General features: G+C 39.4%; 2 protein-coding genes across 3 annotated transcripts; one reads left to right on the top strand and one right to left on the bottom strand.

Moving 5' to 3' along the window:
• The first annotated feature begins 1,180 nt into the window (after positions 1-1,180).
• On the top strand, positions 1,181-6,352 carry henmt1 (HEN methyltransferase 1). Its single transcript, XM_075484452.1, has 9 exons — positions 1,181-1,270; positions 1,470-1,582; positions 2,027-2,161; positions 2,328-2,510; positions 3,325-3,511; positions 4,378-4,591; positions 4,702-4,798; positions 4,970-5,127; positions 6,024-6,352. The coding sequence occupies exons 1-9, from the start codon at positions 1,187-1,189 to the stop codon at positions 6,110-6,112; spliced, it is 1,260 nt and encodes a 419-aa protein (XP_075340567.1). The 5' UTR covers positions 1,181-1,186; the 3' UTR covers positions 6,113-6,352.
• A 38-nt stretch (positions 6,353-6,390) lies between these two features.
• On the bottom strand, positions 6,391-22,628 carry fam102bb (family with sequence similarity 102 member Bb). 2 transcript variants are annotated; one of them, XM_075485919.1, is made up of 11 exons: positions 22,361-22,628; positions 18,731-18,851; positions 18,495-18,524; positions 17,932-18,048; positions 16,290-16,336; positions 15,569-15,663; positions 13,494-13,595; positions 12,415-12,643; positions 10,517-10,653; positions 10,018-10,087; positions 6,391-8,815 (listed from the first exon to the last, which is right to left on the bottom strand). In XM_075485919.1, exons 1-11 carry the CDS (start codon positions 22,504-22,506, stop codon positions 8,773-8,775), a joined length of 1,137 nt encoding a protein of 378 aa, XP_075342034.1. In that variant the 5' UTR covers positions 22,507-22,628; the 3' UTR covers positions 6,391-8,772. The 2 variants fall into 2 exon arrangements, with proteins under 2 accessions (XP_075342034.1, XP_075342035.1); XM_075485920.1 differs by having other exon boundaries at positions 13,494-13,592.
• Between the last annotated feature and the right edge of the window lie 2,842 nt (positions 22,629-25,470).

The following is a 25,470-nucleotide window of genomic DNA, read 5'->3' as shown; positions in this document are numbered from 1 at the left end:
GGAAACTAAAGTTGCGTCTTTTGCTGAGGTTAACCATTTAAAATGGGTTCCTTTCTAAATTTTGTTATTGGTAGAGACACTAGTTCATCACTTGAGTTAAGTGTCTTTTTTATGCTTTAATTATTCATATGTCAGTATTAAATGGGTAAACAAGCAAAAAAAAACACATTCTTCCCAAATGTTCAGGTTCAAGGATGACTAAAAATGCATGAAAAAGCAACTTATGTCAAAAGAAAAACTTTGAAAGCGCCTCAGAAAGCCTGGAAAACTATTGCTCAAGATCACTTCCAAGATTCCAAGAAAATCGGACTGTTTAGAAAGAAAATGTGAAGAAATGAGGGGTGGCACAAGATGAAAAATGAAATGAAAAGAACAGAATTTGGTAGATTGTGATAATAAGCAATTAACCAGGATACAAGCAAATCCATGCTTTTCGAACAACTTGAATCCTGCATTTTTATATCTAAACATATAACAAAATTGATCTGTTGGAAAATTATGGACAAACGATAAGATAATATTAAGAATTGGAGATTGCCTCCTCTATCAATGATTGGCTTTGTCAAGTTCCTGAATCTTTTCCAAAAACAATATATGTATATATATATATATATATATATATATATATATATTGCCATTATCCATTTATTGGTCTGGACAGATAAACTCACTCTTATGTCCAAAGCTAATTTAAAGAAAGATGTTAACAGAGCCACCTGAATACAGAAAGGTCCCCTAATAGACGTATATTAGGTCTATGGGTCACCTAACAGAGCTGCTAATGGAAGAGCTCTCAGTTTCTGGCAGTGAGACTCCCCTAATGATGCCTGATTATTGACCACTTTGGTTAAAAATACATGTTAGCTGTTATAAACCCTCTCGCAATTTGCTCTTCTTAAAGGGATAGTTCGCCTCTTTTGACATGAAACTGCATGACATCCCATATTAGCAATATCATTTATGAACATTGACTTTACCCCCCGCTGCGTCCTGTGAGCCGAGTTTTGGCGCTGACGAAGGTAGTCCGGGTAAGTCAATGTTCATAAATGATATTGCTATTGCTAATATGGGATGTCATACAGCTTCATGTCAAAAGAGGCGAACTATCCCTTTAAGCAGCAGAGCGCCAACGCTCGATTAAAAACAGCGCCCCCTGGTGCCCGGCGGGATTAATCGAAAGCACAAGATGAATCCCATTTTCAGTCCGCCACTTTACAAGCAAAGACAACAATTTGTCATCGATTTTGTCAAGGAGAACAAACCCAGAAAGGTAGTTGATGTTTATGTTAAAGAAATATAGTGGAGCAGCAAACTTTTGAATCAACATCACCGAGTTAGCCAACGCGACACGGATTCATTACAGTTTTCAAAATAAATCAGTAGCTCTGGATGTTCGCCGTGATCTGGGTTTGTTTACTGGCTACTAAACTGAGACACTAGTTTAACGTTTGCTCTGTCTTTTCTTGCAGGTGATAGATTTGGGCTGCGGCGAGTGCAGCCTCCTGAAAAAGCTCAGGTTTCACCGTGAAATTGAACACCTGGTTGGCGTGGACATCAATGGCGCCAAAATCAAGAAAGAAATGTATGTAAAGCAAAAGTGCTGCAGTGAAAACTATTTCACATGGCTGAAACTAGTTGTCTTTTTTTTCCCACAGATGTTATTTAGGGTAAATCTGCATGTACAATATGAGAAAGGAGTTTACTTCTTTTAGGTTTAAAGTAACCAACTGTGTCTGCTTTATTGCAGGGACGCAATTTCTTTAAAAGTATGTAGAGCAACAATAATGTTAAGTCCCTTTCCTTATAGGAATATTTCACCTATTATCTAACTGTTTCCACGTGTGATAGGAAAGAACAACACCCGCCATCTCTTCTATCTCGTTTTGTGGATACTGAACTATAAAGATTAACTGATGACCAAAGCAACTCTTGACCTTTGCTTCCTCATTAACTGCTTTTTGTTTGAAAGCTGTTTTTGTTGGGATGCCTTGGAAATCCACTGACTGTGCTTTGTATGTTCATTCAGGCATGAATTAGCTCCTGTATCAACGGACTATCTCCAGCCCGGTTATGAGCAGCTGTGTGTGGAGGTGTACCAAGGCTCGGTCACGCGAAGAGATGCTCGCCTCAGAGGATTTGATCTGGTGACCAGTATAGAGCTGTATGTGGATGTTGGACCTTTGAGGCCCATTCTTCTTCTATACTTTGTTAATCAACATTAATCTTCGCCTCTGAATGTTTTTTTTCTTCTTTTTTCAGTCATTTTCAGTTTCTGCTCAACCTTGTTCACTTTGTGCTTTTTACCTTTCACAATCGGCCGTGTACAGCATCGAACACCTCACTCTTGCTGATGTGGAGCACTTCTCTGCAGTGGTTTTCGGTTACATGACCCCAGTGACTGCTATTGTCAGCACCCCAAACTCTGAGTTCAACCCCCTTCTGCCCGGGCTGTCTGGTTTCAGGCACAGTGACCACAAGTTTGAATGGAGCAGAGCAGAGTTCAGATCCTGGTACAGTACAAAACTTTGAATCTGTCGTAAAAAAGCACTAAATCACCTCTATAAAATGTCTTTTATTGAGCATCTTTTATTGTACACATGCCCCTGGATGGTGTGCCACTTGTGTTTCGCCTGCCCCAAATCAATTTCCAGTGGCAGTGTGCTGGCTCTTGTCATCACTATCTGTCCATGTATTTTCTATATCTGCTTTATCCAATTCAGGAGGGTTGGGAGGCAGGAGCCTATCCCAGCAGTCATTGGGAGAGAGGCAGGGTACACCCTGGAAAAGTTGCCAGGGTATTGGCCACAGTGGCTAGGCTCATCTGAACAAAGGGCTCTAGAAAATTAGTAGTATATATATGTTCCACTCATACGTTTTTGAGGCATTAACGATGTTTTAAAGTCGGTCAGCTGCAGGATCTGCTCTATTGGTGGTCCATTCATGGGCAGTAAGTGTCAGATCAGTATTGTTTAATGCTCGATATATGGATATTTAAAATTTCTACTGTTTGGTTACATGGCTGAAGCACTTTGCTGTCAGTGAAACAGTCTGGTTGGGTGTGATGAAGTCACTTTACAGTCTGACTTGTCTCTGATCACGTTACTCTACAACAAAGTGGTGTCATTTATTACTTAACTGAAGCCTGTTTTACAACACTCTGATTATATTTGTCATTGTAATCAAATATTTGCTTCATGCCCCCATCTAAGAGCAATGGGCGGTCACTGCAGAAACGGCACGCCCTTACAGTAGAAGCAGTTTACCACCAGGCACTTTCAGACCTCGTGTGTCTCGTATTTTTTTTAATGCAGCATGTCTCCTCAGGGCTCTGAAGGTGTGTTCGGGGTACGGCTACGAGGTGGAGTTCACCGGTGTTGGAGAAGCACCGCAGGACCAGCAGCACAGCGTCGGCTTCTGCTCACAGATTGGTGTGTTTCAGCGGCTTGAGGGAAGAGATCGTTGCAGAGCTTCACTTAGTGATGATGAAGAGGATGTATTCTCATACACTTTGGTGAGTACATTTCTTTTTTTTTTTTTTTGTGGACACAATAGGTTCTTGTTTTTGGTTCTTGTTGGCAACGGGAATACAGTAAGTGTGACACATGAATTTACTAAGAGTGTCATTAAAATTAGGCATTTTTTATATTATGAATGAAAATCGTTGGTTGGGACTCTTTTTAAAAAAAAAAAAAAAGTTTTTCTCTTTTACTCTTTGGACGTTTTCTATTGTAATCATGTAACATTAGAATAAACCTTTTCCTTTTGATACCCTGCTAATTTATTATGATGCAAAGATAACAACTTTTGTCAGAGATGATGGTACTGAGCCTGCAAATCAGCATAAAGTCATTTTTAAGCTTTAGCTCCCTCCACTGGTGGCTCTGTAAACTGCACAAAGAGATGGTTCTTAACACCAGGTTCACACTGGTCTGGGCCGCAGAGTTTCAGTGTGGTGCCTATCTTTCATGCAAAGCAACAGGATGGTGTGGACCTAAACAGTTCAGTGAAACAGATGAACAGTACGAACCTGACCCTAAATTTTGAACCTCCTACAAGCAACACTTAGTCACAGTTAGGTTGTCAATACAGAGATGAACTTTTGAGGTAGTCAGAGCAATTATAAAGCATCTGTTATAGCATTAGATGTTTCCTCATGTGATTACTTCCTGGTTTTGATCACAAACCTTAAAGGTACGGTGCCAGTCAGAAGTTTGAAAGCAGGTGTGTGCAGACTTTGATGGGAACTGCTGTGGTCAGTGGATGCTGCAAGGCTGCATGAATCTCACCCATATTTCTCATACTTGGTAAATGTTTCTGTGGCGATTCATGTTTGAGATTCTCGGCTCTAAATTCTCGATTTGTGTCTTTCTCTTACAGCTGTACTGTATAAACTATCCCAGCCTGCGGGACAACAACATCTTGCGCAGAGCCGTCGTGAGCGAAGTGTTGTACTGGGCAGAACAAATAAAGAATAGATGGATGGAAGAGAAGACTGGGAAGAAAAATGATGCCTTTACTCTTTGCCAGACTGAGGGAAGGATGGAGGAATTGCACTTGGAACCGCACATGGAGATGGAGGAGAAACACACAGGTAGTGAAATGACGTGAACACCTTGGATTGTCTTAAATTTGTAGCACTGGTTTAAGGTGGTTAAAATATCTGTTTAAACGCATGATGCTTTCTACTGCCGCCATATGCAGAAGAGCTGACTAGTCCAGTGCAGCATTGTTGGAGAGCTTTGCCTGACAATGAGGGACCGGAGGGGGATGAGGTGCTCTGGACAAACTCATCAAACAGGTGTGTTTCTTTAGGAATGATGATGATGATCCATGGCACCTTATCAGAAGGTAGGGAGTCTCTGTCTCTGTGTGATATGTGGACACTTTTTCACAATCGCTGTAACCTTAAACAATGACACTTGCATATTCCCTTGCTTTGATCTAATGTGCTTTTTTCTTTGCTTGGTAGATGCGTCTCAGTACCACTGGCTGTGCTGTGGTCCTTCTGTCCAAAAGTCGGAGAATTGAGTGGAAGTCTCGGTAATCTCAGGCATCTGCTGATGGATGAACCTGCCGTCAAACTGAGTCAGGACGGCTCCTCTGTACTAGTAAAATATCAAGAACAAGGTACCCTGTAATCACTGTAATCTCTTCTTAAAGAGAGCTATATGATTGTGTATCATGATATGTGAAAATAAATAACTTGATGAGAAGTGCACATCTATTGCATAAAACGTGATGTATGTACTTTCTCAGCCCTGGTGCTCAGAGCCAACACATTTATACAATGCTGCCCAAGAGGCCACAATACCACAACACTTGTACTGCAAGTGCATCCTAACCTGCAGTGTAGTCCTGAATACATGGTGTTTTATACGTGCCCCCCTCTCTGCATTCATGAACTTTTGTTCAGTTTAGTACAAGTGTAATACCAAAGCTGCCCAGCAGATGTCACTGTTGTGGCTATAGTTTCTGTCCTAGTGACCCATTATTGGACAGGAAAGCTGGGCAGAGCTGAATCTGAGGGAGAGGTTGGCATCTTCTCATTAATGCACTATGCATTGTGCTGCGTTTTCGGGTGGATGTTTTTAGTCACGAGTACTTTTATATGGAATGGATGTTGGACAGTTTTTGTGCCCATCCAAAATGCATTCAGTGTCTGAAAATCTCAAGAGTTGCCCAAACATTGAACTCTTTCTGCTCCAAGATGAGCCTGTAAACAGGCAGACATTCCTTGGCCTCGGCAGCAGGTTGAAATGCAAACTTCAATGTAAAATGATCTGATATTAAGGGCTGAGATTTTTTGCTTATAAATATGTAGAAATAGATTTTTTTTTTATATCACAAATGGTTTCAATCTTAACTTTAATTCCAGGGAATTAGTGAATCTTACCATCCCGACCGCAGTGATCCAGTCAATTCCCCTTAGTTTCTCTACACAACTCAGCTGACTTCCATCTCATATTTCTTATCTCTTCTGCTCATTTTGTGGATGTGACATTGTCCCTCATTCATTATCTCAGATCAGGAGGAAGAGGCTGAGGATTTGGAAGACAGCAATTATGCAGAGTGCTCCCACAGTGCTGAGCAAGAGGAAGACTGGGAGGTTTGATTTTGAGGGTTAGTTTTGTCACGACATGTAGGTGACTTGTTTAAATCTAACAAAGGGAATTAATGAGAATGTAAACTGTTTACACTTGTTACTGCTGGATAGTACGGTTTGTGAGAGCAAATCCTATGCCTCCTGTTAACTTTCAAATGTTGCATTTGCTAGTTTTGAATGTCTGAAGATAAGGGAAAAAAAGTAAAAGTTATTTAAAACTCTACATGTAAATGGTATAATAAACCTACAGATGTGAGAGTGGTTCAGTTATTGCTGCACAGGCTGAATTCAGACATACTGAGCATTTTAAACTGTTTTATTCAACAGTGCCAGGTAGACATTTTAGGCATCAAGTACAGTTGTTTAGGGAAGCAAATGTTGGTCAAAAGAACGAGTCTGAAACAGAACACTTGACCGTGTCAGAACAGGACAGAACATCACTTTACAGGGGAATACAGTTTTATATAGACAACAACTTCACAGAAGAGAAAAAGCAACCATGTTTGTAACAACATGTTAGGTACCAAGATGAACATACCTGTGTCACACAGGTAATAAAAGTTATTTTTATTACAAAAAAAAAATAAACCCAACAAAAATTAAAACCACTCAAGACATTTTGTAGCCAAAAATCATACACTTAAAACTAGGTTACTATATTGTGTGGAGAAAAGACGATTCTCCCAATAACATTTATCAAAAATATGGCACAACATCAGCAACAGAAGATTAAAAACATAGACAGTTATATCCTATAAATATGATTTTCGATGTAGGCGTTCCAACTCAAAAACAGACGATGAACACACTGATTTGTAGTTACTTCATACATCAACGTTTGTGCAGATTTCTGCTTTACATGAGAGCGAAAGGAATTCAAACACTAAAAGTAGGCAAGCAAAATAGTTTCTTTCGGTGTGAAATAGATTTTTTTTTCCTTTCTCTAAAATGGCAGAACACATAAATAGGAAAAGCCATTAAGATGTGTCCAGCTCTGCAAACACAATGTGGAAATCTGCTGAAGCAGTAATCTTTAGATGGGCACCATATTCACGCAGAAGATGGAGAACACTGACGTACAGTTAAAACAACAAACACTGACTTGTGCAGATATTGATGTAAAATGTTTATAGTTTCTTGATGAGGTATTTTATCCGACCTCTACCATGACTTACAGCAGGAGACAGAAGGTTTAAGGGTGCTGTGCGGTCTGTTTTCACCAGTTGTGTTTTTTTAAGCATAAACCAGTCAGGCTTCCAGGTAATAACAGCTTTTTGTGGCTAATTTGTTCTCATACAATATGCACTTAAAACTCCTAAGAGGCTAGAAATGCTTATCCACATGCAGGACACTATGAGGATTTCAAAACTCTGAATATAAGTTATCTGGAGCACTAAACAGAGACGTATTTGACTGCTTCTGTGGATAAAGGGCAATCCTCAGCTCTGACCTTTAATGTGAAGCAAGGAGATATACACATTAAAAAAACTGCAGTATTACTCTGGACCTTCATAAATACAGGTTTGGTTGAGTGTTTTCTTCTTGGCAGTGGATCACTTAACTAGTCCTTTTCTGTTCAATGCTTTTTTTTAAAACAAACTACAGATTATGGATCCGATGCATCATAAAGGAGCTCATCTGTTCACTGATGTAAGCTCCCCGATTAACAGGCCAGCTCACAGTGATGTAGCACAGCTGTTCATAACTGCACAGCTATAGAAATCAGTTAAATACCCTTCAGTGTGAATATCCATCATAGAATCAACAACTGTTAGCATTTACCGCCCTCTAAATGCAGAGTGCAGTGACAACAGGAAAATAATGTTTGTATAATGGACAGAGGTTATAGCTTTACATCCTTGGCTGTCCATCCTAATTGTTGTCATGCCCTCCCTTTTTCTCTGTGCCAGTACCAACATAATATTACTTCCGGGAGCTCGTATCCCTTCACTCACCCAAGATAAAAGGAATTATGGCGACTATGAATGAAAGTGGTCATATCACACAGTGAACATATAAGCACATACACTCACTCAAAGTCCGTTTTCACACATCAAATAGCTTCAGACTGATGTATTCGTTTAAAAATAGTCTCATCTTTAAAAACACAAACAGCTGTCAGACCGCTAACAATAATTGCTTTTTAGCAGCTTCCAGGCAAATTTTTACGTGGAACATCCAATTTGAAAAGCAAGTCAAAAATCAACAGATAAAGGAATGTACTAAAACACTTTCTTCAGTGTAGACTTAAGCTCATTTTGATGTCGCACCCACGGAGCTCATCCTCCTGTCGCCAACAGAAGCGAGGTTATTAATATTTTAATTTCTGTTCAACTGACAGGAGGTGACGTGGGGCTTTTAATGCATTTTCGAGGTTCTTTGAATGATTTGATATTTATTTTCTCCTGATCTTCAGCCGGTGGGGTTTACACTGAGATGATATCTGTCCGCTTCTTGCTCCTGAAAATATCTGAGCAGCTACAGTGTTTTGGAGAAGATATGAACACAGGACGGCACTATCGTAATGTGGAAGGTATCAAGAGTGATCAGACTTGATACAGCGCTGATCAGGTACTTTGTGTTCTCTAGGAATGAGGGCGAAAATGAAAACTGACTTGTTTCCATTTTGTTTTCTGACATAATCACCATCAGGAAGTCACTGAGAGGCTTTAACGCTTAATCACCACCTGCTCGTATGCTCCAGCTCCAACCCTGAGAAGACACGAGAACACTTAATTAATTGTCGTGTGTGATGATGAATCCACATGTTCCAGACTATGGCTGAAGAATGATGGGAATTCCCTCTTGCACCGCACCAAGAAAGGTCAAAGAGAAGAAGTGTATTACACCTAATGTAGCTTATTTATAGCTTTTCCAAAAGTCAGCATATTTAGAAACCATTCTAAAGAAAGATATTGAAATTATATTTATCAAAATTAATCAGAGAATATCAATTAAAAGAAAAAAAGATGCTACTAATGTTCTGGAATTCTGACTTATTGATAAATGTCAAAATTCTCCAAAAACCTAAAACACGGGTGCAACTACATCACACCGGAGGCACAATATCACCCACTGTTCTGCATACCATTTAAGGAAAAGGAAAACCAGTATTTACACCACCTGGATTTAGACTAAACAAATGATCTGGGGCTGTTTCAGTCGGTCATATCATATCATGTGTTCCCAAAAGAATGAGGTCAGCTGACTACCTGAACATAACGAATGACCAGCTTTTTTCACCTGATAGCTCAGGCATATGGAGTATGAGATGGTCTGAACCTTGACCCGGTTGGGAATCTGTGAGATGTGCTGGAGAACATTTTCCACATGTCTGACTCTTGGAGAAAAATCAATGCAACTCTGGATGTCAATGAACATTGTGACATTGCTTAAGTTTATCAAAATGACATCTTGGCAAATGCTTGCTGTAATAAAAGTTAAGGGTGGAACAATGAAATATTTGTGTGAGTTTTTACCCAGATTGAATATTTTTCTATTTCAGTAATACTGAAGGCAGAAATGCTATTTTTATTAGAGCAGAATTACTTTAAAAAGGAATTAAGTTGGAATGAGTCTTTTATATCTGGATGCTGCTGGTGCTCTTCCACAGAGTTCAATGTGCCCAGTTTTCTTTTCTTTTTTACAGTAGTGCAGAACAATGGCTAGAGTTGGATTTTTAACAGCCGTTGTATTTAATGTATAACTAGAAGGGAAATCCTACACACTGTCTCTGTAAGAGTTAAAAACAAATCATGGAGAGACTGCACAGAGTGAGATGAAGCTGCTTCAATAAAAATTGTCATTGCAGTTTATTTTTAGACCTTCCCACAGCCTTTGCCGCCATAGATGTGTGTATAAGAGTGTGTGTGTGTGTGTGTGTCAGTCGACAACTGTTCGAGCTTGATGCTCACCTGGTGGGAAGGTGATGGCTTCCAAGGGCTGTACTTCCTCCAGGCCCAACAAATAGACGCAGGCCTTCCTCTGAAGTAGACAACAGTTGCAGTAACATTCAGTCACAGTGCACAAAGCACCCAGCCTCCTGTATAATTCTTGTTATGAGGAGCAGCCAGTTGCTAGGCGATCTAAAAATAATCATGTATTGACAGCAATTCTCTTTTCTTAGCTTTGAGCTGGATGAAACCTTGGATAGAAGCACAATGCCCTCTTAAAAATACACACACTGACTCGTAAACTAACACAATAGTATCAGCCTAATTATTGTGTTATGCAAATGAGGTGCACTTGGCACAGATGGTTGTATTCCACAACGGGGCTGAAATGTTTCTGTTTTTTCCTTTTGAAGCTTACGAGTGTAACCATTTCTGAGGGAATACATTATGGGGAAATATGCCAGAGAAGCTTGAGGCTCAAACTTACACAAATACCAGTTATGTATTGGATGTTTCTCACCTTCGGTGCTGGAGTCCAGCAGGCTGGGTGTAAAATCTTGGCTCTGTAGGATTTTTTCCACAACATCGTCAGCATCAACCCTTGTATCATCCATTCTCTTTAGCTGAGACTCCATGGAGTCCTGTTTCACAGGGTGTCTGAGGGGAAGGAACCAAGGAGTTCAATGCAAACTGAAAATGCTGCTTTATTCGTGCCTCTGACATTTCACTTTGTGTGAAGAAATGTTTGTTTAGTCATGGAGCCTTAGGCTTGCATTTAATTAGACAACGATAATTTGATTAAGTCATTGCTATCGTGTTTTTGGAAGCATGCGTACACTTGCGACCCTGGCAATTTGTTTTGGGACCCATAGAGCTGAAAATGTGTCTTCCGGTTGAGTGAGCAGATTTGAAAGGAAACATACCTCGATCTAAAAGGTTATCCAGTTTCCTCGACTTTATCTCTGCCAAGCTTCAAATTCAGATGATGCCACATTCACTACCTCCGATGTGGGAAGATGAACCAGGAAATCTGACTTCTAAGTGGTCTTTAATCTTTAACTAGACGGATGATGGGCATTCAGATTTAAAATCAAGTCACTGAATGCATCATCGGTACAGCATTGGCAACTGCCGTAACAAAAACAAGCATCTGTGAAATATTGGCCAAAATAGAGGAATGGTATAGCAGTGAAGTCTAGAGTTTATTGAGCGGATATGTGACGAAGGAATTATGACGAGTTCTCAACAACTTGGGTCGGCTCAACACATGCGGCGAGATTGCGCCTTAAAGAGGGATCAGTAGCCTACCAGCTGTCCCTGGTCCAAGAGGGCAAATGTATTTAAGAAGAGAAAAGGCAGTCAAGTATTTTTCAGTTTGATGTGTTGTCTGAGCTGTCAGGCTATTTACTGTATGCTCCCTCATACAATAATAAGAAGCTGTAGGGTTAAGTAGTCCAGATCTCAAAAGAGGCAGACCCTGAGGAAGACAGTTGTGAGGGCCACTCCATGGTTTAATAATCTCTTTGAAAAACGTTGTGATTTCGTGTCAGTTGGGTTTGTTGTTTCATGTTTCCTCTTTTAATGTTTGTGAGTTTTGGCCCCGTTTCTGCTGTAGAGGCAGAGACAGCTGATCGTCCACATGATTAGAATCCCAGATCATTTGCTTGGTTAAATAGTTTAGACAGGAGGAAGACAATTTCTGCATATTATTTTTAAAATTTATAAGGGATTGTTTGTTTAGAAAATTCTGCTTACTCGCTTCCTCCTGACAGTTTGATAAGACTGCTCACCCTGAAAGTGTCACTTAGTAAAGATGTGTTAATCTTGGAATAGTATAGAAGGACTAAACTGTTGCCTCGCCATGTTAGAGGAAAACATCTACAGACAAAGACTTCTTATCAACACATTCAATCACATCTGTTTAATCCTCACAGGAATAAAAATTTGAAAGAGATATAAGTCCAATTGTCTTGTTGACACTAACGCTTTCAGCAACCAGTTATGATTCTAGCTGCTTTTATATTTACATACACATGAATGGAATCAATTTTCAATGGAAATTTCCTGAACTCAGAGTTTAAATGTGAGGCTATAGTAACACAAGAGCTGTATGACAAGATGTTTCACAACATCATAGTTTGTCCTATTAGTACTTAAAACCATCCCCAGTGAATTATGTAAGAAATAAAGAACCCCTTTTGATGAAAACACAAATATGCTTCAGCTGCTCTGCCACACAGCTTTAGTCCCACTTGTGACTTATGGTTTTGGAAAGTTCAATTTCTCTACTTAAATAAAAACAACTTTTTTGCTTTTCATCTCCGTGGGCTAAAATGAATTACATGGCTTAAATATATAGCTCCATTTTTAATTTTTTTTTTTTAGCTCCACTGCTTACAAAACTACCCAAAGACTGACCTGTTCAGACGTTCATAGGACGAAGCACTCCGCACCGGTGTGCCTGGTGGGTCTCTGGTGGGGGCTGTGGGGACGGGGTATTCAGGCAGAGCTGGACAGGGTCTGGACTCCCGGTCCTCACTGGGCTCAGGTATGCTTCCGATGCCCGTTGAGGCGCTACCCACAGAGTGATTTCTCCGGTGGCTGAACTCTGACATGCTGGACGAGCGGGAGTGACCTGAACTGTAGCCTGAGACAGATGTGCAGTGATGTTATAACCACACAAGAGATTAATCTATTCATATCTTACCTCAGGGGTGCTTTGACATTTTCAGATTAAATACATCGTAGTTTTCCCCTCTAAAACTTTTTTTTTTTCCTTGCCATTTGTCAACAATGTTCACTGTAAACCTTAAAAAAAATACTGCACCGGTTTTTATGGCATTTAAGAGATTTCAAGGAACTGCAACTGAGATGGATTAAAGGTCTAAACTAATCTGATATAGTTTTAATATAACCGTTTTTAATGAATAGAATTTTACAGAAATGCTACTGAAATATAATTAATATTATGTCCAACGCTGCAGATGTGCAGCTTGTGATGTGATTAGTTATTCAGCAGTTGATGCTGCATTCATGTCTGCAAGAAGCCTGTTAAAGCGAGAGACATTAGATCACTGGCTCACTGCTGGAAGAGGAAACTTCCCACAAACCAATGTGAGGTTAGAATAAATCTCAATAAGAGATGCATTTGGCAGGAAGTACATTTCTAAATTCTACATGAGAGGGCTATTAGAGCTGACTGACTTAGAGCATTTCTCCATTTCCTCCGATCTTTTATTTCTGTCATCCGATCGGCCTGTAATGGAAACTCGAGCCCCCAGTTTGAACTGAACCGTCTCTCCTCCACAGTCAAAAGACTTTTTCTTTTCCCAGTTTAACCTTGTACATCTCTTATTCTCGAGTATTTGACTCAGCTGGGCAAAGGATAAGCTTTGTGTGGTTTGGCCATCTGTTCATATATATTATTATCTGCATCACAGGACAACAGGGGATGAGGAAAAACTTTCACAGTTTCTAAAAATGTGGGATACCTCTACCTGAGAGCTTGGACTGTTGACTGGCATAGCTTGATGTTCGGGAGTGGCCGCAGCCCCCCAGCTCGTCCGACACAACAGGACATTTCCCTTCTCGACTCTCTCCTGGATTAGAAAGAATGGAGGGGGTGACTAAAGCTTGAAAGCTCTGCAAACATCCAGTGTAGTGATGGAACCTGCCAACATCTGAATAAAGAGCCTTATAGAGCTTTATAAAACCTCCTTTCAGAGTCAGAAAACATCTGTTACAACAGCAGAAACAACAGCTCAACAAAGTAAAGCACTGTTATCTCTGAGGGTCCTATAGTTAGTTAGAGGAAAAAAACGTATACAGCAGAAACACAATCCAACTCTGCAGAACGTTTATGTTATATATATATATATATATATATATATTTATTTCAAAGTAAATTCAGTCCAAGCACGGTTGTGTTACTGGTTGCTGATTTCTAGCTTATTTCATGTCAAGTGGCAACAGCTACAACTACCTCCTCGCTATGCCTCCCACGCAGTGTTTCTCAATTTAATTTCGCATACGAGTTAATTAGCAGGTGACCTCTGATGGCAAGTGCGACGCCAAAAATAAAGCTACTTAGAAAATAAATGAATGGAAATCGCTTGGCAGTCTTGATACAATTAAATGCTAACTAAAGAGAGAAAGCAGTGTGTGCAAATCACTTAAGTTTTAGCCATCAATAAGATGAACACACAAAGTGCTATTTTAGTGTCAAACAACCCATCTAAGATACAAACTTGTAACCCCCCCTCCCCCTCCTTTTCTCTGGGTGAATCAATGTGTGTGTAACTATCACACTATAGTATATCATATCTACTATAACATTTACTAACTAAATTATTTGAAGATATTCAAACGAAACCCATCTACAGAATAACATCTGTGCTTATAAAAGACCAAACCTCCCATCTGAATGAGTTCTGCACATATAACAAACATGTTCCTGCACATAAACAGAAAGAAGAGGTGGTGATAACAGGAAAGACCATCGTCATACTAACACACTTTATACACATATCAAAACACAACACCCCCCCCAACCGTATACAGTCCTATTTTTAACCACAGATCAGAACAGATTGTGGTTCATTTTAAAGAGAGCCACTTTAAATTATACATGAAAGAGCTCTTCTACTCTGAAGCTTGCAGGAAGAACAACCATTCAACATTGTGACATGCTCACACATGAACAACAGAGGGGAGAGGAAAGAAGAGGTGAAACAGCAGAATGGGACGGCTGGAGCAGCAACGTTAAACTGTGGTGGTGGGTGGACAAAAAGCTTAACTTTAAGTATGAGAGACATGAAGCAAATTCATATTTGGACAAATACACTTTAGTTAAAACAAAAAAAAAACAAACAAAAAAAAAAAACATCTTCCATAAGGATTTTGAGCCATTAAACCCTTATAGAGATTTACTCACATAAATCCTAATATCTATAAATATTAATCTCTTAATATTTAGTTTATTAATGTCCTGAACAATATTAAGAGCTACCAAAAATGAGTTGCATCATATTCTGGCTATTTAGACAGAATAGCCTCTTAAGACCTCTGAGTTTTTAAGTTTACTCAAATAAACTCTTATTTAGTTTGTATTTATCATCAGCATTTTTAGATGAGGTAATATTGAATGAATCTTGACACATATTGAGCTTTCTCAACAGTTCACGGTGCAGATTAACCTACCTCGCCAGATGGTTTGCTACAGAAGATAAAATGCTTTGGCCCCGAGGTTACCGACGGTAGCAAAATCCATGGATTATGAGCGTGTGAATGGCACTTTTATTTACTCATCTAATGAAACGATTTAGCAGATTCCTCTGAAAAGCAGATCATTTGCCAAATTAGGACCAAACCTTGCTGTGCATGCATAAGTGACTGGTGTCTGAATGACTGGCCGTCAGTATCGCTTAACAAACACATGGAAATGGAACAAAACTCCAAATCCTGAGACAGGTCTGTCACAGTTGAAACATTATGCGCCAGGTGCCTGCAGATGTTCGGGAAACAGAGAAAACAGAGACGATGAGTCGGAGCTGACCGGTGTGATTGGCCTCACCAGAACAGGCTTTCTGCGAGTCTCCTCCCCTCCTCTCCTCCAGCAGGCTTTCTCCGTCACCCTGAATCCCAATCACTGTAGCTGTGGAGGGAGGCCTGATGACAGAGGACACATGTGTGGCTTTAGCTTTCCAATTTTTTTAATAATTCAAATTGTTTAAAGACAAAAAAAGGTAAAGAAATAATTAATTCAATGCTGATGAAATATTGGAAATGACAATCTAAGAAAGGGCAGTCAGGTGATAAACCATTAGAAATCAGAACTAGGGTAAAAAATGAATTACTTAGTAGAATCTCCATATTCTTCCACATGCTGAAGAGATACAGCTTGCAACATCAAAAGATTGTCTCTCCAGTGTTTTTTTAGGTCAAATTATATCCTTGGGTTAAGAAGCACTTCTTTTCCTTTACGCACAGTCTTACTGACAAGAATATTTCTGCTGGCACACAAGTCGGTCAACCATGAGCGTACTACCTTCTAGATGACATCAGCCACAGCTTTTTATATAGAAATCTGATTGTCTAACAGTAACCTGACCTTCCAAAGTCTGACTTAGCACATTTTTTAGTTAGTTAATTGTTGACAGCTTTAGTTCAGCACACTCTGAACTAAAGCTGTTTAATTAGGAAAATAGAAATCAGACAGAATATCACCAACTAATCAACGCACTGGTGTTCATAATGTATTATTAAAGAGAAGTAAGAAAAATGTTTTAACTCACGTTTTGAAACAGGGATCCCCGGACATGAGCTGTGTACTGATGATAACCTGTTGAAACAAGCAGAAAACTTTTGTTTAATGGTTTTATTTGCAGTCAGTGTTCCAATTAGCTTGTATTCATGTTTATTTTTTAATTTATTTTAAAAAGGAGAGGTTACACAATAGCCTGCTTTCCATTAATTAGTGAATGAAAGGGTTCGGGGGTTAGATGCTGACAGTCGGGAGCAGGTGAGTCGTGTTATTTTAGGCTTTGTCAGTTCAGGTGCGGTTTCTCAAAGGTGTTTCCATTCCCCTGATGTTTATTAAGTCTTCTTCAAAACATGTAATAAACTCTGGGAAGCAGAAGTTTAAGTGACAGTTTTTCTATTTCTACTATTTCCATTAACCTTCTCATATTTACACCATCTAACTGCAGATAAGTGAAGCACAAGAAAATGTGCACACCATCAAGGATTGTTGTAATCTTAATGACATACAGTAGTTAATGGCTAACGTAAGCCCCACATCTGCATTCTACTTTTATTTACCACCATCTTTTTAATGTCATTTGATTAATTCTGACCCCAATCCAACCAGAGGTCAGTACAACAAAGCAGATTAAACATACCAAGGGTATAGTAAGGTGAGATCTAACAAGGTGGGACTATGGTGCTGGTTCAGCTCAGGAACTCAGCTCTTGATATGTGCACGTTCTTGTAAAAAGGGTGCAGCTGTCATCAGATGAAAAAATCTAAATGATATATTTTGAGCAAGGTGACAAATGAACACAGCTGCTTCAGCCAAAGCAGGAAGTTCGGCAGCTGACAGTGTGAATGCGTGAATGAACAAACTGATCAATATCCCTGTGGTGGCACGAGTAGGTCCAAAGAAGATGCAGCTGTGCATCGTGTGTAGTTATCAGGTGTGGAGTCCGTAGACTCGGTCTGATTCTGCCAGATACAGCCTGGACAAATGAGGCTAATGAACAAGCATAAATCAAGTCGGTGGGCTTTTTGTAAATGTTGCAAACAAAGTTAATTTTCTGTCATCCAGGTTTCTAAAATGCCGAACAAAAAGCCTTTCGGGCGGCTCGTGATTTTATTTACCATTTTTAAAGATGTCTGTGGATACGAACGTTCACATAGAAACATCATTTGACACATTTTGTAAGTTTGATATGCTGCACACACGTAATACGTGAGAGAAAAGCAAGGACGTCCTTTGTAATTCAATGATGATTTTGATAAGTAATTTATATAAGTTGCTAATCCTTAAGTCAGCTGGAACAAGCTTTAGAGTAACCGCTCTCTGTTCAGACTGCAGTTGGTCAGAGTGGGACAGAAACTCGTTCACCGTCTCTGCATATGCTGATTTCTTATCTCAAAACCCAACCTGGAGCAGCTTAGGTTCACAGCAAAAGTTGCCATGGTGACACAACCCAGTTAGAAGTAAACTAGCTTTGTGATACTAAAGATCCAAAGCCGAACATGAAGTTTCCCCAATAAGCCTCTAATCCTCCTTTGTTGTACAGGCCGCTGGACAACTTTTAAGTTAAAAACCTGTTCGGTACGTACTTCCAAGGCTGATGAATAATAACAGGCTTTTATTCACAGCACCAAGGTGTCCTCACTGAAGTCAGGTCGTTGTGGGTGCTCCAATGTTACCTTGAGAATGGAGTTATCCTGCCGAGTATTTTTGGTATCATAGCCTTCCAGCAGACATCTGCGGGTTGTATTCCCTGAGCCGGCAAACTCTGCTAAATTCAGATCTGCAAAACCAAGCTGAAAGAGAGAGAATGACACAGGGTGAAGCCTTTTTTCTCCCAAAAGACTGTTTTTTTCTCTTCCTATCAGCAAAATGATATCTGGATGCAAAAATGACAGCATGCAGGGACATGAGAAGAATTTAAAATATTCTGAAGGATACCAACAAAGTTTAAAGCCAAATTTTCTTCAATGACATGAGGATAATCTTCTGAAATGGTGATTAAAAAAAGGGATTTTAACAAGTCTAGAATGTGCAGTAGAGGTTCAGTGTGCTCAGTAAATAATCAGAGCAAGCAAAAGCATGACAGGATGGGGAAACCCACAGGCACTGAAAGCCATCTGTTAGCTGCAGGCTCACGAAGCTATCGGCATCAATAAGGCTGCTTACTCTAAATCAGGGACACTCGGAGGGGTTTTTCGGGGCGATCTGGGTGTGATAAGATAAACATGTGAGAAATTACCTTTGCATATGCCTTTCCACCCTTCAGCTCCTGGGGAAAAGAAACAAACATTTAAATTATAAAGATTATGTTAGAAATAGTTTACAAATAAGGTTAGCATAGACAGAAAACACTTTAGAAATATTTTGAATTGTCATTTGTGTCCCTTTTATCATTCAAATGTCAAATGAAATGATTAAATTACAAATTTAAAGATTCCGTTCGCTATTATTGCTGCTTCTTCTGTTGCTTTATACCTTTCTGACAGACACGCGACACACACACGGGTCCAGCACACCCGTTCCCGCATTGGCGCTCATCTTGCAGGGGAAAGAGAACCGCTTCCTCCATCGCACACAGTTGGCCTGAACTGGCTCCCTGGGAGGGTAAAATCACAAAGAATTAGACCCCCTTTAAGCACCATGGAAGGTCAGATAGAATTTGTTTGTGAGCAGGGGCTACATGCTGGAGTCTTAAAGGCCAAATCGCAACCGAATGTTGACAGAGATTTAGATAATGCTCACGTTATGGCGCGACATCAAAAATATAACCCAACATATTATTTAGATGTGGAAGTAATGGAATTTTGTATTTGTTACCAACAGAAACTATTGCATTGGCAGTAGTGTCAACCACATAAATTACAACCACGTTTTTTTTTTTGCAGTGTTGGAGAACTTCATTAATATATTTCTTAGTGTCTTATTACATAACAAATAAAACCTCTTAGACTGAACGGCAGCCGGATTAACATTTCCCACACCTCATAGCTGCGGGCACTGATTCCAGCTGCCAATACAAGCTTATGTGATTATCCTCCTTTTTCTCTGGGTGCTTAATACACAAGTTAATTAATTGCTGTCCTGATTTCTCCAATTGATTCTTGTCACTGATGAATTCAGGGGTTACGACGGCAGGTGTGCCGCGTATTAACGTGAGAGTACTAGAAAAAACACACATCCTCCTCCATCTTGTGGTTAAAATGGATGTGACTTCCAGCCTGCTCTCAGTAAAAGGACGAGATGAAGTGAAAGAGAAAGACTGTGCGTGGGGAGAATTACGATGCCACAGATGGCCTCTCTTTCACTGGCATCCTCTCCTCTCCCACTCACCTAACCAACTCCCATCTGTTTATAGAGCCTACACGCAGTACATTTTGCAGGACTTTGCTGGATTTAAATGCCAAAAGTGTCGAGGGGCTTCAGGTTAAATGCCGTACAAAAGAAAATGATGCAACAAGTAAAAAAAAAAAAAATAAATAAACCGTTTTTAAGGCTTTGCTACTGGAGCAGTGACGTGGAATAACAAAAGAAATGTTGCCGTTAAAGGCGTGTTGGGGACATGGGAGACCTAAACGATTTGCAGGGTGAGCAGATCCTTGTTAAGACCTTTCCGACCGGCTGACTGAATATGCAGGCTTGTGTTTTGAACCACATCATTGCCTTACTATAAATAAAAAGCAGATGATGTGCAAGTAATGTTTTGCGAACGCTAACTTCATTTGAAGGTTGATGAATTTCTGAGAGTGAACTCCCAGAGTCGGAGAGGAAACTCCCAGCCAGTTGGACATTGTGTGCTTCGGGAATTCTGGCTTAAGTTCATGTGCGGTGGCTCACAGCTTTTCTCTGCGCTGCGAAATCCAATTAGTCAGTGTGAGTAAGTCTTGTTTAAAGCACAAGCAGAGGCCGTCTCGCTCTCATCTCTCTGCACGGTTCAGAGATCTTGTTAAACTACAGCTGCTCTGTACTTAAAAGGCAGCTGGAGTCAAACTTAAATGCCTACATTTGAAACAATGCAACAGTAAATGCTTTGATTCTCCTATGCAGGGCTTTCCCATGCAAAGCAGCAATCAAAAGATTAAAGCAAGATTTTAAAAGTCTCAATGTGCTTCAAGGTTTATATAATCGCAAAAGAGTAAATACATTTAAGAGAGAAAACAAAAAGCCACACACAAGAAGGGGAGGCTCACAAAGCAATGACGGCTAACTTTCCTAACAAAAACCAGGATCGTAATGAGCCTAAACAGAATGCATCTAATAAAAAACACAATTTTAGTATCTAGAACTTATTAAAGTCTCTACAGTGACAAAATGATCCCTCTGCAAATTGTCCAGCATGGACTGAGACTTTATTTAACAACTGTATATGAAGCACAACAGAGGGTTTGTTACATTAAATCAGGGTGAAGCCATCTAATCCCTGCAGCCTCACTCCCAAACAATGCTTTTCCTTTGGTCCAGTGTTAGAAACCAGTCTCATTTGGACGTGACAGCTCAAAGCCGGCTCCAGAGAAGACAGGACTTTGCTTGTGTTATCTTGTCATCGATAACAACATAACCATGAATCAATTCATTCAGGGTTACAGTGAATAATCGGAATAGGTCATTTCCCCTCATGGCCAAAGACTGAAATATCATCTTTCAACTCCTCGTAACAAACACTTTTACAATATGCCCTCCTGGATTATATATCAAGTACCCCTTCCATGTTTCCACTTCCTCTGTTCAAAATATGTCAATTTCAATCAATTTCAGCATTGAATTACATCCACGGATACAGTCTCTATGCCAACATGTATGATGGCATAGAGAGAACCTGTAAATACATATAAGTTTCATACAAGTATGAATTTATATCAACAGCCACTTTAATTGATGAAAGCTGCACATTTAAGGCATTACATTCAGTATGACAGGTATATAAAATGAGGATGATACTCAAGGTAAATAGGGACTGTGATGGTCATTACTCTGTTGCTCAAAAGAAACATCAGAATATAAATCAGCAATAAAAATAATCAAAGCTGCAGCCTTTACTTCTATATGATTGCAAGTTACAGGAGTGATTTTAACAGTTTCCTCTGAGTGTATCATGTATGAGCTATATTTAGTCAGGCAAAACATGTACAGACACAGTGTTTCGTATAGGAAATGGTATAAATTAGTGGTGTCAGGATCCTGCCTCAAAACACCACCATCAAACCTTCCAATTTCCCATCACAATGCATCACATCTGTTTTTTCTTAATATTATATTGAATTTCATAGCATTCATTTACCAGAAGCCTTTATCCTAATCAGCTTACAAGTTAGTGGAGCAACGTGGGGTTCAGTGTCTTGTTTACAGATACTTCAACATACTGGATGCTTCTTTATTTAGAAACGTACTAGTACAATTCTCATTTTGCATTTTATTTGGTGACTTAACGAATGGTTAAAAACCACGAAACAGACCATTATTAGCTCCAGATATTATAGGTACACATTTCTGTATGCCATGCTGACAAACTTGAACCTTTAAAAGGAAGAATAATTTGGTTGAATAAACTGAATCAGCGGAGATGGGTCACAGACATGAAACTATTAAGACGGAAATGCAATTAAACACGATCGTGCTTCCGTAAATGACTTTTAAAGGGCTTACATTGTGCAAAACTCTTGCATGAAAGTCGATGACAACACAGCCAAAGGTCTTCCAACTGTTTTGGTAAAAACTTTAGGACCAAACGGTGACAAAAAAAAGCCAAGTCAGGTCTCAACTTACACACAAAGCACCATAAAGCTAAAGGAGTCATTATTTAGCTCAATGGCCGTAAATGCTAGCTTCACTAAACGCCTTAAATGCAAATACCAACTAATTAAAGCGATTGTGCTTTCAGAGATACAGGCTTGAAATTAGCATCGACTGGAAGTAAAAACAAAGGTTAGCATTACAATCATTATGTTACAGTAGACGAAACTAGCTTGTTTTTTTTTAACGTTAAACGTTTAGCTTCCTAGCTAGTTAGCGCCTAACGTTTCCAAACAAGGTAAAATGACTAGTTCAACCTGCGGACTGAAAACCAAAACCTTAAGGTCTGCTGGCAGCATTTAGGCTAAACATCCTCACCGAGAAGACTCCTCGGAGAACCCGCCGTCCAACAGCCTGACTTTACAGAAGAGGACACCGTTCACGAAGGGGACCGACGACAGCTCATCCAGCTCAAAATCCACCCTGAACTTGAATTTCTTCTTTTTCATCATCATTAGATCCATACACAGTCTCAACGCGCTCGAGAAGATGTTCCGATGTCAAGCGTCGCTGACATTACTGCCCCATTGTGCTGTGCCTCCGATTTAATGTAGTGTTGTGTTGTGGGAGGTTGGTGATGCTACGGATGACAACAAAGCGTAAATGTGTGACATTAACTGGGAGACGAGCGGGACCACTTCCTGTTTGTCCTTCCAAAATAAAAGGCCGACTGCTTTGTTCCCGTGTGTTAAAATCTCCACTGCAACTAGTTAAAGGATCTTAAAACCAGGGGTGGAGCAGTGATTTTAAATGAGGGGGTGTTCCGGGGGGGCACACGAGCGCCACATCAAGCCCATAGACACGACGCTGAAGTTGACCTCCGATTCGCGAATTAAATGGATGGCATAAAGGGCCATTTTACTGCATTTTTTTGCATTTTGATCGCCCTAAACTGGGTCCTGTATGGAAACTACAATAGTTACACTGCTCAAATCCGGATAGAATGATTCTAAAGAGACTGTAGATTCATTAAAACCTTGTTTGGGATTTGTGAAACCTTTTTCTGATTTGTGAAAATGCAGAACAGGGTCATTTTACTGCTTTTTTTGGTATTCTCATCACCCTAAACAGGTCCTGTTTGCTTAAAACTATATGTAGTGACTATTTGTCTATGAAAAAAATAAAAACTTTTGTCTTAAAGGTTACCTACCAAACTAAAACATAATAGTCACTTGATGCACTGTGGGTTTCTGGTTTACGCAGTAAAAAAGGTCCAAAAATGTAGTTCATCGTGGGTTTATTCCGTGTTTGCTGGCAAAACAGAACATGACAAGCTTTACAGGATCCCTTCTTGCCTCACCTGTTCACCCACGAACTGACAACTGAGAACTGCTAACTGGTAAAAAAAAAAAAAAAAAAACATGTGACCACCCACGTGGCCCAGAGCTCCCTAAAACCCAAGTATTTATGTGCGAAACAATTTAAGTGTCAAACAAAAAATGAATTAAATTAATTACAAACCAATTTATCCTAAACAACTCAAATTAAACAAAAATGCTAATTATCAACCAAAAACTAAGCAAATAATATAAAATAAATCTAAATTCTAATACTTAACTAGAAATAGAGAAATAGCTCCTACACTATATTCATATGCTCACAAATACATTGCATTAATCACTCCTGCTGCTCGTCTTCTTCACTTTCAACCTGTCTAATGGCGACATAATCGACCAGTCCAATCCAACCTCCTCATTAAAGAGGTTAATAAAGCTTCAACAGGCTTAATTAAAACAAAGACAAAGTTGCAGCCTGTTTTTACTCCTCGGAAAGTGTTGGCCTACTGTGGCAGAGCATGACACAATAAGTTCCTAGTTAAAAGACTGTAAGATACCCAACTGACATGCCTCATCACTTCAGCTGGAAGATCCATTTTCGATACCCGCTTAAAGGTCGCCAAGGGGCTGGAGCCCATCCCTGCTTCAGCTGGAAGAGGATTTTCAATTAACATTTTCAACAGGAGGATTGATTCTAGCAAATAAAACCTGTTCCACAGTTCCTACCCCTCGAATACTAAATCAATACATGCTCTGAAAGAACATTAATCATTAATGAAAGAAAAATCTATTATTCGTCCCTCAAACAGGGAAACTTGCACTCTCATAGCAGGACTACGATGCACCAAATATAGAAATAAACACAGATTATACAAGTTAAGATACAAAATTAAATTATCATGCACAAACATATAGAATGTTAATATTATTTTGGATATGTAATTTGCAAGTAATATACGACATTTTTTTTATCATAAATAAAAAGTATTGTCAGGTGAATGAGACAACTAAGGAAACAGAGTGACTACCAAACAAACACAGATTGATATGAAGTATATTGCACAGTTGGATGTAAAGCAGTTTAAGTCTTTTTTTATGTTTATGTGGGAGCACTGCTGATTGTACAGTCTGATAGCAGCAGGAAGCAAGGCTCGGTCTCATTTGGGGTGTAGGAGTATCAGCAAAACCTTTATCGGGTGTTATTTTCAGCTTAAATAGTTTTGCCTGAATGCATGACTGATTAGAAGAAACCAAATCAGCTCAGCAAAATGTGGACATTTTAAAAAAGTGCACATTTCTTAGAGAAAAAAAAAACAATAGATCTTACTCACTAAGACATAAACCAGTATTTACTAACATCACCTTTTGTAACTTATATACAATGCTTTAATCACTGTATTAGGGATTATTAATCTGTTTTACTACAGGCATTTGTTTTTTAAATATACTGAACTTGCACATTTGGTTACTCTTTTTCTTATATTTACTTAACGATTCGAGAGTGTACGCTTTATACCCAGTGTGGCCAAATGTTTCCATTCCAAGGTGCCAGCCTTTTTTCTTCAGCTTTACTGGATCTACTCTTACTTTGAAGCAAGGGCTGATTAAACAGATATACAGCAATGGCAACTTTAAGTGAGACGAGCTCTAAATAAAGCCCGCCTCTTCCCTTCATTTACCCCTGGCGGTCAGACAGGACACAGCAGCACTGATTGATCACATTACAACAAAGTGAAACCAGCTGCGGACACGTAATGTCGCCATCACGTGGTCTAGATTAGGTACTGCAACATAAGTACCGGTCAGAAATTTTATACTGTATTCATAAATGGAAATTTGCTAATAAAACGCCATATTTTCCCCATTTTATTAAAGATATAGAACTATATTTTAAATCAATAACAGACTCTACTAATGAAAAAGCTCTAAGGGCAATTTCTATGTACATCTTTGTTTTCATCTAACACCCCTGTTTGTTTGTTTGTTTACATAACTGTCATGTTATATTGTATACTTCATTCTTTGTTTGTTGTATACTTATGTCTGTTTAAATAAAGTATTTAAAGAAAAGAAAATAAAAAAGTACCGGTCCGTTCCGGTGTAGGTACCAGCATCAAGAACTGCCTGCTCTCGCCCTGGGCCACTGTATGT

The sequence above is a fragment of the Odontesthes bonariensis genome, chromosome 15 (assembly GCF_027942865.1).
Source record: "Odontesthes bonariensis isolate fOdoBon6 chromosome 15, fOdoBon6.hap1, whole genome shotgun sequence".
Classification (NCBI taxonomy): domain Eukaryota; kingdom Metazoa; phylum Chordata; class Actinopteri; order Atheriniformes; family Atherinopsidae; genus Odontesthes; species Odontesthes bonariensis.
Note: the sequence above shows the minus strand (reverse complement) of the source record. Positions and strands in the feature narration are given on the sequence as shown.

What these genes read in the sequence shown, in the direction of transcription:
- henmt1 (XM_075484452.1), top strand. Translation starts at nt 1,187, where the DNA reads ATGAATCCCATTTTCAGTCCGCCACTTTACAAGCAAAGACAACAATTT. An exon ending in AGAGCAGAGTTCAGATCCTG is followed by an intron (nt 2,511 to 3,324) that starts GTACAGTACAAA and finishes ATGTCTCCTCAG; the next exon opens with GGCTCTGAAGGTGTGTTCGG. An exon ending in TGGACAAACTCATCAAACAG is followed by an intron (nt 4,799 to 4,969) that starts GTGTGTTTCTTT and finishes TTTGCTTGGTAG; the next exon opens with ATGCGTCTCAGTACCACTGG.
- fam102bb (XM_075485919.1), bottom strand. Translation starts at nt 22,506, where the DNA reads ATGGATCTAATGATGATGAAAAAGAAGAAATTCAAGTTCAGGGTGGAT. An exon ending in GGGGATCCCTGTTTCAAAAC is followed by an intron (nt 15,664 to 16,289) that starts GTGAGTTAAAAC and finishes CTCTGTCATCAG; the next exon opens with GCCTCCCTCCACAGCTACAG. An exon ending in GCTGGACTCCAGCACCGAAG is followed by an intron (nt 10,088 to 10,516) that starts GTGAGAAACATC and finishes TGTCTACTTCAG; the next exon opens with AGGAAGGCCTGCGTCTATTT.